The sequence below is a fragment of the Glandiceps talaboti genome, chromosome 12, assembly GCF_964340395.1.
Source record: "Glandiceps talaboti chromosome 12, keGlaTala1.1, whole genome shotgun sequence".
In the NCBI taxonomy this organism is placed as follows: domain Eukaryota; kingdom Metazoa; phylum Hemichordata; class Enteropneusta; family Spengelidae; genus Glandiceps; species Glandiceps talaboti.
This window is the reverse complement of record NC_135560.1, coordinates 16,702,951-16,718,548: the sequence shown is the minus strand read 5'-3', so window position 1 is coordinate 16,718,548 and position 15,598 is coordinate 16,702,951. Positions and strand designations below refer to the sequence as shown.

Below are 15,598 nucleotides of genomic sequence, written 5' to 3'. Positions count from 1 at the left end.
GTCGCCAGATGTTTAGAGTATGAGCTGTCAGGGGTTAGGCTGCACCCGAGGGTATACGATGAACTAGTCGATTTTAGTTTGCTAAAATGTCATTTCAACCGGTATTGTAAGGACTGAACCTATAGGCTACATACTGGAAAGTCATTTAAGTCAACTTATACCCTTTAGCTGTCAAAATGTTGACTTAGTGTTTGACATGTACAGGATTAGCAGTCCTCTACCGGAGCTAATATTAAAGTTTGTGTAGTGGGTTATAACCATACCAACACATATCGTTTCAGGTGTGAGTTGGCACGCTCAATTATCGTCGTCCAGAAATCGTAGCTTTTGTGTCACCGCTGATTCTGACGACCACCGAACAATAACAAACATAAATACTACACGTTTCATCGAAAGTGGTCTGAGGTTTCATGTAGGGTCTATGATGAGACATCGGGTCTAGACAGTAAATACAAATAATCATGAACAATAGAGTAATTATAAATCAATATTGACAATGTTTCTTTACAACAACAAATACAATATATTTTCCTATATGTGAAATGGTCACTATTGTCATACCCCTGTAAGAAAGGTCAAAATATAATGTAACTCTTCCGTATAAATCCACAGTCTAACCTTCCCCAGAGAGATGACTTGTGAAATCTGGAACCCCCCCCCCCCTTTTTTTTTCCACAGGCCCGTCCACCTGTAATTACCGAAGGCGCCATTATTTGCGTGTGTTGAATAGCAAAAGACAAAGGCATTCTTCATCTATTGCCGTAGAGGGCTACCATGAGCTGACGAATAGGTGGGTGTTAGCGCGTGCTGTCATCGTTTAGGCATGTAGGCACCCACCCACACGAATGAAAAGAACTCAAATGTTGATTGCATCTTTTTAAAGAAGTTTTGGCAATGCTTTAGTGTGCTTAGTTAACTGAGAAACTTTGACATAGGTTCTGTTTTAGTTCTAGTTTTAGTCTACCCACAGGGGTGTGATTTTTCATAGACCCTCCACCACTGGTGGAGGGTCTATGGATTTTTCAAAAGCATTTTCAATATTCTTCTGCGGGTTTCAATGTTGATAATTGTTTTGTAAAATAATCTCAATAACACCCATGAATATCAACATTACATGTTTTTACAAATAGACAGCTATGGCAAGCTTCCACTCCTGGAACTAGAGACATTTTCATAAACTATGAGTTCTGGAGAATCATTCCATGATTTTTACATCACCTACAATTATTTGTGATTGCAGAGAAACATCAAGTTCATCTTTAGCCTTTATCCTGAGTGCTTATTCCCTTCAGTGTGAAACATCTCTCATGAAAATTCATTGTATAACGATGAATGTATTTCTGCCGACTCCCACTATGCAATGGCCCACAGAAAAGATACAACTTCAAAGGCGCAAGATCAACTTCATATTTCTCTGAAATTGCAAATACTTGTAGGTGATGTACATGTAAAATCATTAAATGACTCTCCAGAACCCATATTTTATGAAAATGCCTTTACTTCCTCTTTAATATTGATGACTTCAGTCAAGCACCCTCAGGTGCCAAACATCCTCTCAATGTACTTAGTAAGTACACTATATCTGTGCGGGTATAAGTAAGTGTTTTACAAGTTATATCTCCATGTATACAATAGTTGTAGATAAACTATTATGGTATTATGGTTTGGACACCTGTTAGTCAAACACAAATCAAGACTTGCAAGAATAATCAGTATTCCGAGTAGAATCAGAGTTTGGTAGCCTTTACCACATAAAACTATGGAGTAAAGATTCACCTTACAGGCAGGCTAAATCCCTACCAATTTTCAGATCAATTTATTAGCACAGAATATGGTAGATCTTGAGTGTTTTCTTGACCAAATATAAATAAACATACATACATACATACATACATACATACATACATACATACATACATACATACACATAGACAAACAAATAGACAAACAAATAGACAGACAGACAGACATACACTTTAGTATGACTAGTATTGTACCATTACTGAACCTTAACAACATATTGTGATATATATAAACACTTACTTACTATGAAATAAAACACTCAAATCCAAAATGGTGGTCATTCCAAAGATTTTATTTGAATTCCATACACACTTTCAAGTACTATTTGAAGTAGAAAAGAGTTACCTTCATGTGAGTGAAATCATCAAATCATATAAGAAAAATTACAAAAAATATCACAAAAATAAGAACATTTAGACTGATAAAATTACTTATTAACAACAATTAAAAACAGTTCTCTGATACACCTCTTTCTTGTGTAAGTCATTGGGTTTGCCAAAACTGACATCAAATTTAATTCATTCTGCATTACTTTTATTAGCTAGATTTACTTTAGAATACATTCATTTCATTGACTTATGAACTGTACTTTTTTATACAACAATGTTGTCATTTAATTCACGGTCCAGGTTTCACTTTAACTTTATATTTCTCTGTAAATGAGTTATTTTGCACCTTATAATGGTTTGTCAAATGCCGCCAACATCATTTATTGTTTTTCATACAATGCATGTTCTTGAGAAGTGCAGCTTGTTAAACAACACAGATATAATGCTATCAATGCACATGGTATAAAATGATGATGGCATTGCTGCCGAAGCCAAATTATTGTTATAACTTGATGATTTATCTCATAAAATTTATCATCTTGTCATGATCACATGCATATAGTCTTGCTCTCTCTGTCTCTTTCTCACACACACACACACACACACACACACACACACATTGTCTTTTGTTAGCTATCATCAGCGAAGGGTCATTGTCTACAGTTAAGCATTAACACAGTCGTCATACGCATTTTCAATAATTTTCCTGTGAGTTCTGTCCCAGGTGATGATATAGGTTGAAGCATCAGCAGCAATCAATTCTTCCTCATCTAACTGCAAGAACTGACTTTCATCACTGATAACTAACACTTTGTAATCTGAAATTACACAAAATGCAAACAACAGAACATGTTATTTTGTATAAATCTTGGTTTTAAGCTGAAGAAAAACATATAAGGCAAACAGATAGTTCCAGAAAATGTTATCAGCTATGAACTAACATATGCCAAACATAATTTACTTGACAGCTAACAACATATACAACCAGCAACAGGCTAGCATGAACAAAGAGAACATGTTTGAAACAGAGAAATTTACTGAACTGGGTTCAATGACACTTGACACGGTATATTTGCAGTACAGAGATGTGCATTACATGCCATCATTTGATAAAAATACTTGTAGTGCCTTTTTATATAATAGCTAATAATAATAATAATCTTTATTTATACTGGATAGTTCTTTAAGCATATAAACACTTGTCTCCCAAGAAGTCCAGTGAGGGCCATCCTTCATGGGTTCAGTGTTAATGCAGGAGGACCCCGGAATACCCGAGGAAAATCTGCGTTGGTCAGTAGAGTCAAACTGAACAACACTCTTTTTACTTACAGCGTGGTAAATTTAATCAAACCCTGAATGGGGTTCGAACCCCGACCGCAGTGGTAAGAGGCAAGTGGTTTAACCACTCGGCCACCGACAACCCAGCTCATATTCACAGACGAATTTCAAGTTCTCCAGAATTTCAAGTACACGTAAAGAGGTCATAAAATTGTTATTCTAACATGTTATGCCAATTGTTTACTATCCCTGTTTGTAGCGAGTTCTGCTTGTTATTGGTTGCCTGTCACTGGTTGTAAGAAATATGACACTCATCAATTTTGTTGCAACTGAATTGTTATCTTACCATTTTCTGAATCTAATTGCGGACAAGTGCATCCTTTTGGAAAGAGTGGTTCAAAAATTCTATCTAAATTCTCCTTTTCTTCTTCCTCTCCATCTTCTGGTTTGAAACTGAAATTTTCCATCATTTTGATCTGGCCCTTAGTTCCATGAATCTTGGCTTTGAAAACTGCGTTGTCACAAAAGAGCTCCTCAAAGTTGTCCGGCAGGTGATCAAGGCACTGAGGACACTCTGGGGACAAAATTTAGGAAAAGGAACATGTTAGTTAGAACACGTCAACTAAAATGATCAATAAGTTGTGCTTTGCTGAAAACTGTTCAATCTGGGTTATACCAGGAGGCTTGCTTCATTCCTGAGCTACCATCATTTGAATCTACTGCTGATACAGTCTTATGTGAACTGTGTTATGTTCCTCTATACATTCCTCTTTCTACCAGGGGGGTATTTGTTTGCACACCGTCAAAAAACTACAAGTTGGGAAAAACAGCATTTGTACAAAAAAATACAAAGATCTTGAAATATAGCTCATTTACATGTGAATAATGTTCAACACTCTAAATGTAATATACATTGTAAATACATGAAACCCATTAACATGCACATAAACTTCATGCTTTTGCAATTATTCCAGCCTTTACTTATCAGCATATGTTACAGTCATGATTATACCATGCATGAGCCAAGTTGAACAAAAAATATGGAATATATACTCCGGTCTTTCTATGTCACAACAACTCGTGTTTACGGCACTGGTTCTACTGTGTTCAAAATATGAGTCAAAAAAATTGCCATTACTTTCCCCAATTTTACTTTGATATTACTGGCACTGGTATAATTATGTTATTCTCCAATATTTTTCTTCATTCAGACAGAAAATGCTTGTGACCTAAGGATCGTCATTACTTATCTAGTGACTCATATAGTGACAAAGGCACCTTAGGCCACTCACGTCTTCCTTGGCTGACTGAAGAAAAAATATTGGGCAATAATATTTAAATATCAGCTTCTAAATTATTATATTCACTTCCCAAATATGGGCATTAGCTGATGAGGATTGAATGTTAATTAATGTCTGATGTGTGGTGGGGAGATAAATCCTGAAAATCATAATTACAGCAGTGATATAAACATAATCAAACAGATCAAGTCAGCTATATAAATAAGCAGCTCATTACAGGCCTTATTAAGCAATAATTTTAAAATCTGATGAATTACGTAAACAAATATCATTCTGCAAAGTAAAATTTTTTCACCAATGAGAAGCACTTCATATGCCTATTCAAGAGGTTGTGTTGACTTCCATATGTATCTCCTTCTCATACATTGCATGAATCCATTGGTCTTCATCACATTCTCTGGTATGCTGGTATTTTATCCATGGTTTCTTTTTCTTTTTTTTTGACATGGAACTTCACAACTCAGAATTTCAAGTCAAATGAATTTATTGTTTTTATCATCTGATTACTATACATATCTTTATTAAACAGAAATAGATTCTCTAAAAAAAGTGCTGTTATGAGTGACATCTGAAACATCTATTCAGAGTGGGTTAAAATATGTAAATTCCCAAGTCTATCTTGGAGAGTATCAAAATATTTGAAGTTGATAAATTTGTAGTATTTGAACTTTCAGTTTTGAAATAGTGCACTGGAGTAAATAATTTTTATAAACTAAGTCCATCTCCTGCTGTCTTTGAACAATTTCTGAATAAATCTGAGTAAAGTTACAGCTCATCCCAGGTTACCATTCACTGGTTCTGACTGATTACAACCACACAGAAACCATTACAGAACAGATTCTACACTTTTGCAGAATGGCAATTTCTTGCTACATTTTGTCTAAAATGAAATAAACCACAAACGTACTGCAGCTAGACACAGACATGCCAGTGCCAATGTTTTGATGTCTGCATGGTGGCACAGCTGTTCCTTTCATTTAGACAAAGTGATGCAAGAAAATGTATTCATTCAATCTTGCTAAGAGCATGTACAGTTTCTAATGGGAAACTTGCAATCCAAACTGAGCATGCTCAGATGCAAAGGACTATGGGATTATCTGTGGTTATCATACCCAATCTGGAGCTACAGATAAAATAAACCTCCCACAAAGTTCAGGGTGACTATGAATTGATTATTTGTGGTTTTAAACAATGTATCAACATTGTTCACAATGCTAATTAATTAGTATTTTTTATCACATTTGCCATGATGCAACATTCAACATGGTAGGTTTGCAAGTTCCCTTTTAGATTCTATGTGGTTGTATCAAACAGAGTGAACACTACTTTGCAATGGGTTGTATCTTGTAGCGAAACTAGAACATATTAAAGTGAATGATGCATCTCTCGTTAATAAATCAGTTGTTCATTTTTCTATTCATATATCATCTAATCTGATAGTCTCCAATTTATAGTTCTTTTCCTTCACTTTGGTTTTCAAATCAAAATCAATTTTCTACAAAATTTATTCTGATCAAATAAAAGATCAAGGAGTCTTCTTTCCACTTTCCCAAGGAATAATTCCTCTAGTAACACACCTTACAATTTGTAGAATTCTGAATAATATTGGTCGAGATACAAAATCTAATCTTTTATTTTCTGCACTTCTTAATAATGCACAAGCACAAGACAACCATGTAGACCTCTGAAGTGATGATTCCAGTGATCTCTGATTGGGTGACCAAAAAATCCCAAATGATCCTATGACGTTGTTTGCAGTGATGTATAACCCCGTTTGCAATGATGTATGACTGTTTGAAATCACATGACCATGTTTGCAATGATATATGAAATTACACATACATGTAACCCTGTTTGTAATGATGACCCTGTTTGAAATTACACATAACCCTGTTTGCAATGATATATGACCCTGTTTGAAATTACACATACATGTAACCCTGTTTGCAATGATGTATGACCCTGTTTGAAATTACACAAGACCCTGTTTACAATGATGTATGACCCCGTTTGAAATCACACACGAACCTGTTTGAAAATCACATGAGATTTTCACATTAGATTTTGTGGTCACCTGTGATTTCGCTTTTATGCGAAAAGTTATTTTGAACTCACATTGTTAAATCTAGTAAATCAAAGTTGAAAATAGAATAGAATCCATGAGTCAAGCAGATGCCAATCTAGACTTTGTAATGAGATACCTGTAATTGCACTTGAATAATAGGTAAGGACACTTTATAATGTATGGTCTAGACTGGCGGATCCATTGTCAATCTGTTAATGTAACCACTTGCCACAACAACTCTAGTTGAAGCATATTACATAAGCAGAAAAAATGAAAGATATCTATATATGGTTGAGTTCCATAAAAAAGAACAATAGCTGATAACTATGTCTTACATGTATGTTGATGATGTCTTGTTGTAAAAAAAAAATGTAAAAAAAAAATTCCCAAATTGGAAAGAATAAGTTCACAAGTCATGTTATATCATTAAATCATTATAGAATATGAAGTTATAAAATCATATATATCAAATCAAATTATGGCTACATTATGAAAGAACAAAGAAGAATAAATGATGACAACAACAGAGATTTGTTTTGTATCATGGTGAATTATGTTAAAAATGCAAATATCTAATATGAAACAGTTGCCAAGAGAATGTTATTTTATCCTGTTGATAGGACAGTGTTTGAGTTGACAGCAGTGTTCAATAGAGTTGACAGGTAAAAGTTCATTAGAGTTTCTGTTGACAGGAAAGAGTTCATTATAGTCACAGAGTGTTCAATAGAGGTGACAGGAAAGTGTTCATTAGAGTTTCTGTTGACAGGAAAGTGTTCAGTGAGCTTCAGCTGACAGGAAAGAGTTCATTATAGTCACAGAGTGTTCAGTAGAGGTGATAGGAAAGTGATCATTAGAGTTTCAGGTCACTGAAGTGTTCACTAGAATTTCAATTGACAGGAAGTGTTCATTATAGTCTCAGAGTGTCTAGTAGCATTATACTTTTCACAGGACATTGTACATTGTACAGTTACAGAAACGGAACAGTGATGAGGAGAAACATGTCGATGAAAGAACCAGTGATGGGAGAGTTATAGATTAGCGTTCATTACCATCAGATTCCTGTGAGCCTTCAATAATGACAGGTGGACAAATGTCATAGGTAACAATGGCTGAAGTATCTGTAATAGAAGAACACAAAAGATATTCATCATATGTAGCATAAACTTCTCATGTACAAGTGTGGCACAAAAGAAAATTTAACAATATTCAAATGTCTTTTTATCAGACAGGTGTCAGAAACTCATCACTGCTAAAAGAGACCTTCCTATTATCATGGTGATCATTATCAAAATCCATTTGTGTAAATATTGAGTTCTTGCTATCAGGGGTAAAAAGACTGGAAACTGTTGTGTTATCGGCTTTTTGTTTTCTTTTTTAAAATTTCATTAGAAGGAAAAAGGAATACATGACAAAAGAAAGTACCAAATAGACCACATGACTAATACAACCAGATATACCTACATGTCAAAATAACTAATAAGCAGCCCCCATTTATCAATATGTTACTGGCTTTTTAACTGTGTAGCTTTCAGCAGTATTTTCATGTTGTTTTTTTTGGTCATAAGCTGCTATTGTTGTTTTATCAGTTATAGACATTTCCTTTTTTTTAAACTTGTTTTTATTTACACATATCCTGTTTTGTTGATGCATTAATACATCTGCAAAAATTTCAATTTTTGTTTTAAATTTATGACCTCATTTTTTTTTTAGAACACTTCTGTAATTCAATCACTTTTTTTCTTCATCTTTTATTCTGTCGAGCACCTATGAGTACTTTTTTGGATTTTTGACCTGTTTCATTTTAGCGTTCACTGGCTCTTTTTTATTCAACTATGCAATCTTACCTGTGTCATAATAATCATAGACAGAAGCCCAGCCTGGTTTGACATCCTCAACTTTAACAAGTTGTTCAACGATAAATTCAAAGCACATAGTTTCATGACTTATCTAGAAAACAAAGTCATATAAGATAATATTAATAATAAACTTCATACAAGTCAAGTTGAACACTTTGGAACAAAATGTATGGGCTTTATAGCCTAGTAGTGCTACATAACAACAACACATCGATAGGAGTTATAACATTCAAAATCATCATTATTTTCTCCTATTTTTCTTAAGTCATGCTTGCGGAGGTATAGTCACAGAAGAAATGAAGATGCCTTGGTGATTCACTCATGAGACACAATGTTTTCCACACACAGACACAGACAACTTCAAATACAAATGAAACAATTATAGAGGTGCACCGTGCACAGCTGGGATGTAAAAGCAGATAATTTGATATATTGATTATCAGCTGGATCGAAAGCAAACGACTAAAGTCATTAAAATCATCAAGTCCAAATTTAACCTTTTCAGCAAAAGCTTGTTTCTACTGCACTGCTGAAAATAGCAATGCTTCATCACTTCCCGATGTAATTGGGTAGCGGATCCTGCTGTATGTGTGTTTGTGTTGTGTCTCTGTTGTCTAAAGTGGAATTGTGTCTATCATCTTTGTTAAAAACATTGTCTCATGGACGACACAGAGGCAATTTCATTTCTCCTGTAAATTTTATTCTCCACTATTTTTCGTAATTCACAACAATTCTTTGTATACACCACACTTTGTCACTAACACGTGACAACTGAGAAAGATCCTGAAACTGTTTCTGAAACAACTAACCTCATCAAAATAGAAGATGACTTTGTTTCCATCAATATCAAATCTTGCCATGCTATCAGAAGATTTGAAAGCATCTCTGAGTGAGATCTTATCAGGGAAGTAACCAGACACCATCTTGGTTTCTATCACAGCCATATTAGACGATTCGTCTTCACCCAAATATCTGGTTACGACAAATAAATGAAAAATTTAAAAGATAAATTACAATTAAAATCATGCAAACTCACACAAAACATCATCTGACAAAGAGTGTCAAAACAAAGAGATTGTGATAAATATGATGTCATCAGCAGAGATATTCCCATATTCCCTTGCAGGAAATCCCAAAAATGGCTGGACACATGCCAAGTGCAGTAGGGCTTTTTCGTATGCTTTCAAAGTTGAGTAATTAAGTTACCAAGGTACTATGTTATCAACACAAATCATATGTAAACTGAAAGCAGTAATCAATACAAATGTACTAAAGGCAGAAATAAGTCTGACTGGACTTTTACCCTAAGTTGATAGCAGTAATCAATACAAGTGTACTAAAGGCAGACTTAAGCTTGACAGCACTTTTCCTGTCAAGCTATATTTGGTCTGTCTCAAATTCAGGGTGTGGATTAAAAAGGTACAAATCCACATACTCATTAAACCTGAAGGTACATATGTATATTACTACAGTAGTCCTCTTTCTCCCTAGGGGGTATTTGTTTGGACACAACTAAGTACAAGTTGGGAGAAAGAGGATCTTAATGTGTGCCCTACATTTGTACATGTACTGTACAGCAAGTCTACCAAGGCAGTTAATTAACCCACAATTTGACTTACAGGAATCCACACAAAGAAACACTCAGTGTAAAATTACCACGACACAGCTCCTATTGGATATCATTTAACATACCTAGCACAAATGTGAATGGATTTATCACCAGCACATCCATTGCTCTTTCCAGACTTTGCCTCATTACTCAATGTCAAGTGTGCCATTACATTAACTTCAAGATCAAATTTTGGTGGAGCTGGTGATTTTGGAATGTTGTACTTTACATTTGCCTGCAAGAAATTATCAGTGTCATATTATAGAGATGATTATAGACTAAAAGCAAAACATCTGACCCCATGGTCTGAATGTGAGATATCAACTTGCTACATGTACACATAAACACCACTAGTAGTAGTATTATTACCACTGGTACTTTAGTCAGTCTGGAACTTTCATTCATCAGAGTCTTGTATTCTATTTATGCTGGTCTTGAAATCGACTTTCTTTTGTGTTGCTTCAATGCATTCTCCCATTTGCTGGGATTTGGTGTTAAATTTGAACATAGAATTATTCTTGAGAAAGCACACAATATTTTTTTTTTCAATTACCATAAGAGGTAATCAAGTTTCAATTTAATTGATTCAATTACTGCTGTATAATAGCAGTTCATAGATTTGTCCACAAACACACACAGACCATCATCACTCATATATAGTTACACCCACATCTCACAAAACCACCCTCACCTCACAAAACCACACACACACACACACACACACACACTCACTCACATCACACACACACACACAAACTCACATCACACACACACACACACACACACACACACACACACACACCAATAACATATATTACCTCCCTTAGAGAAGATAAAATACACAATTATGAACAGTGTACCTGCATCAGAGCACATCCAACACCTCCTGCTGTCATGACAACGGTGTCTGGTAATTCCGGTACTTCCACTCTTTGTAAGACAAGTTTGTTGTCATGATTAACAGAGAATCTCTGCACCAGGTCATTAGCTTGGAAGTCTACATACATATCAATACCATCTCTATAGACCAGACCTCCATAAATAGCCAAAGCTTGGAGAGCAAGTATTGTATCCTATCAAAGAAATGAGAATGTTAAAATTTGTGAAATTCAAGACTTTGCTCTCTGTTGTGAATTAAACTATGAATGTTTTTATAACTGCATGTACTGTACAAAATACTAATGCATAGCAATTTACATCAATCCCCACCACCTAATTCATTATACATACTTTCGCACATGCTTGGTGGTTGCAGGTGGAACGTACGGTACATTCAATCAATTCCATGCTGAACTGACAATTTGGTTTGTTCTTTTACAACTTTTTAAACTTTGGTACAGAGTCTATTGCTGGAATTGTGCATTTTAGTTACTACTTTAGGAACTGATTTTTTTTTCACAAATCATTACATCTAATACAAAGCATAGAAAAGTCTCTTACAACAGTACATGTACATGGGTTTCAACTATTCGCACACTTAGAGTCAACTGCTAGCAGTCTCGCAGTATGTGAGGAGTGATACTGAAAACCAAACTGTCATACTTGAGATGGAAAGAAACTACTAATAGATGTTGCCATCTTGTAACCATGGTAATAGCATTGTTATGAAAATGGTCAGATTTGATGGGGGGGGGGGGAGATATATACTGCAGGTAAGCCCTATTAAAGCAGTATCTGTAGGAATATGTTGGGAGGGGGTCCAGCAAACATTGTATACTTTGGGAATATTAGTATTTGGAGGGCTATGTTAGGGGGGGGGGGGGGGGGCACTAAGAAATATATTATCTGGGTGGCTTTTGTAGGAATATGTTGGGGAGGGTGGGGAAACCAATAAATAGGTTATCTAGATGGTATTTGCAGGAATGCATGTGTGTGTGTGTGTGTGGGGGGGGGGGGCATGGAAGGCACTAGCACTTATTTTACCTGAGTGTATGCTTTTCATAGGAATATGTTTAGGGTGGACGAGAAACAAAGATTTTATTTTGATATTCTTGGGGATGCGTTAAGGGGGTGGAGTGTATTTAGATGCTTTTATTATGAATATTGTTATGGGGGAGGAGGGGGTGACATCAACAAAGATTTATAGATATGTATGAATCTATTTACTGACCTGAGTTGAGGAGAATCCACCATAAGCGTTTCTTTGTTTTGTTAACCAACGTACAGTGGGTAATAATTCAGCAATTCCGTCCTGGTTCACTTCTGTGACAGCAAGTTTTGCTAGTAATGCATAGGATGTCATCTCTACATCATAAGATGGTGCAGTGTAATACCATCTCCAATATGGCACTTCCTCTTCATCCGTTTTGTCTTTATCAGCAGCCCAGTACAGAAGGCCATCTATGAAATACATACAATCCATTTGACATGTTAAAAGATTGTTTGAGTCACTGACACACAAGCTCAGTTATGTGAGTTTAAACAAAAAATATGTGAGTTATATCCTGGCCTTGCTACATGCCTACACTTCATTAATTCTGTGGTGCTTGAAATATGAGTCAAACTGTCAGTCACCATTACTCTAATTTCCAGATTTTTTTTTAAAAAATTCCGCTTGCCAATATCTGTCTCATTCAGCCAAAAAATACTTGTGAACTCAGTTTGGGTTTTGTCACTTCTTCACAAAACTAAAACATGGCATTCAGGCATAACACATAATGATTTAATGACACAATTTAGTACATATGTTTAGGTAACCCCTATTATGAAATCAACAATGTAAACAACATCAGCAGAAGAGATTTTATATCATCATCGAAGGCATACGATAATATGCATCAAGAAATTAGTACTATACTTACCACAAATACTATAGATTACACCAAATTATAAAAAGGCTACAAAAAAATCTTGCCCATTAATTACATCATGATTACCCCCTTAGTGACTTGGTTTCTGTAACTCTATGTAAATACACCCTACATATACGGTATCAGGCTTTATAGGGTTTTAATAGGCAATATGAAAAACAAATTTCACTTTACCTGATTGAATGGCAACAGTGTCTAATTTATTCATGATATACTCTGTGCGTTCACTCTTAGCCAGCGCCAATGCATAGGATAGGATAGTAATAGGATAGATATCTGTAACGTTATCCAGTCTTGATTCCAAACATTCTACAGCTAACTGTAAACTATAATCCTGTAGGTGATATTACAGAATGATGTCCTTGTCAGATTAGGATTAATATGAGAAAACACAGTTGTCTGACAGAGCTTTAGCCACACTTACACTTGGTCCACAACAAAAGAACGATTCTGTTAAAAACTTGCTGCCTCTTGACCGATAAGATAATACTAATGCAAGAATCTAGAATTGAAACTCTGGCCTTTAATTAAAGATTCCTGTCATATTAAGATTAAAGTTTGCATGTGAAAAACAATTGCCTGTAAGAGCTATACAGAAAAAGGTTGTCCTGAACTAAAAAGAAATGCTACGGTTCCACTGGTAAGATGGTAGTAATCTAAGACCATGGGATTTAAACATTGGGGTTGAAGGAATACTGTGTGATGTGATACTGCAAGAGTACCGGTAGTATATATACCTGTATTGATATACCGGTTTCATTCCATTGAGAACAAATGCACCTGACAGAAAGTATTACATAAGACATACCTCTCTTGAAATACCAGCTTCTAACATTGCAATGACAACAAATGCAGTCAGAGATGTTTCATCAGAGACACCACCCTGTAAAGTGAAACATAGTTATGTGAGTGTATAGAAGTACTTACGCCTGCAAAATGATGTCTCTGCATGCAGAAATCACATTTTAGAAGTGCAAATATCAATAAAATATCAAATAAAGACAACAATAAGGGCACCATATACTGTACATGTATACCACAGCTATGCATACATATGACATTGCATGCATGCACACATACTGAAAGAGAAGTTTCTTATTTTCTGTTCTTATCTAAAAGTGTGGACAAATCTTTAAACTTCTCTTACCTTGAGTCGTTTGTTATGGACACTGCCACGTTTAATAAAGCAGCCTGTGAATGGATTTTGTTGTTCTTTAAACCACAGAATGCTAACGTCCAGATCCTCCTGATCAATGGTAATAAACTGAGTGGATTGAGCTAAAGACTTGACCACAAAAGCTGTCAGCCTGTATGGGGTATATGATCAAAATGAAGCTTTAGTGATAATCTACAATTACTTGACCCAATATCTACAGCCTGTTTTCCGATAATGATTCAGAAACTAATCAGAAACTGCACAGTCTTGTATAAAGATAGCAAGATTACAATTTCTTGCTACCTTTTGTCTATTATGAAATAAATAATTTAAACATACTGCACCAAGACCAGACATGTGGACATTTTTGTAGCAGACAGATAAAGATGTATTATGAGTGAGTGTTTTGTTTGACATTTCTAACTTTTCCCTGCATAATAGCTGCAACAAAAATAGCATAAAACTCCAAACCATCTTTCAAAAAGATTGCACATGTATTATGACAGATACCACACACACACACACACACACACACACACACACACACACACACACACACACACACACACACACACACACACACACACACAATTATATACAAATTTCTAGTCCTGTTGACTTACCATGTGCTTCCTTCTGGATCTCTCTCTCCAAATGCACTATAAGATCCATCCCGATGGCGATACGTTAATTCTCTCTGATAACCTGTGTACATATCAAAACCTCAATTCAGAAAATTTACAAAGTATTCAACAAAGTACTTTCTTAGTACACATGCAGTCTGTAAAATCAAACATGTATGTTTTCCACTTTGTACATGTATGCTACATATCTATATACAATCAGGTCTACATGATGAAAGACAAATTAATAGAGTGTGTGTTACAGATAGTCATATGAGGAGGCATTTATAGTGCTCTGAAGTACAGTACCATATGTTTCAGCATTTTCATTGGTGAATTCACTCAGTGCTCTCGTGTGGCTTAGGGAAAATCTACGGTATTGTGTCAGATGATGTCAGTGACTTCGCTATCTTATTTATACTTAGTATAGGATGATTGTAACACTACACTAACTACAGAGTACAAACATACATACCTCTTAACATGTTAGCATGTGCCTTCTCTTCAATTTCTTTGGTGACCTGGTCAGTTTGAGTGAGGTACTGTAGGACAAAGATGTTAGGTGAAAATGACACCATGTTCTGTTCTCCACAACCATATGGTACTTTCAATAACTTGTCAAGACCTGATAGAGTAGGACCCATCAAATCACCTGAAAGTAAACAGTGATTATTAGAAAACTGCAGTGGCTACAATTACCATTTTATGTCATTTTCATTTAAAGGACAAGAAAGTTGTGTGCTGTGCTGTATTGCATTGTACTGTACA

General features: G+C 35.3%; 1 protein-coding gene across 5 annotated transcripts in view; it reads right to left on the bottom strand.

Annotated features, from left to right (window-relative positions):
• Positions 1 to 2,080: 2,080 nt before the first annotated feature.
• LOC144443875 (pregnancy zone protein-like) overlaps positions 2,081 to 15,598 on the bottom strand; it is a 40,538-nt gene continuing 27,020 nt past the window's right edge. For all 5 annotated transcript variants that reach the window (XM_078133462.1, XM_078133467.1, XM_078133463.1 and 2 more), the window contains exons 20-32: positions 15,306 to 15,482; positions 14,831 to 14,912; positions 14,199 to 14,358; positions 13,860 to 13,934; positions 13,226 to 13,385; positions 12,352 to 12,581; positions 11,102 to 11,314; positions 10,325 to 10,476; positions 9,442 to 9,604; positions 8,621 to 8,723; positions 7,826 to 7,894; positions 3,757 to 3,984; positions 2,081 to 2,950 (exon numbers count right to left, since the gene is read on the bottom strand). In XM_078133462.1, the coding sequence (XP_077989588.1) occupies positions 2,796 to 2,950; positions 3,757 to 3,984; positions 7,826 to 7,894; positions 8,621 to 8,723; positions 9,442 to 9,604; positions 10,325 to 10,476; positions 11,102 to 11,314; positions 12,352 to 12,581; positions 13,226 to 13,385; positions 13,860 to 13,934; positions 14,199 to 14,358; positions 14,831 to 14,912; positions 15,306 to 15,482 (1,967 nt within the window). In that variant the 3' untranslated portion in view covers positions 2,081 to 2,795. The remainder of the gene's footprint in view (positions 2,951 to 3,756; positions 3,985 to 7,825; positions 7,895 to 8,620; positions 8,724 to 9,441; positions 9,605 to 10,324; positions 10,477 to 11,101; positions 11,315 to 12,351; positions 12,582 to 13,225; positions 13,386 to 13,859; positions 13,935 to 14,198; positions 14,359 to 14,830; positions 14,913 to 15,305; positions 15,483 to 15,598) is intronic.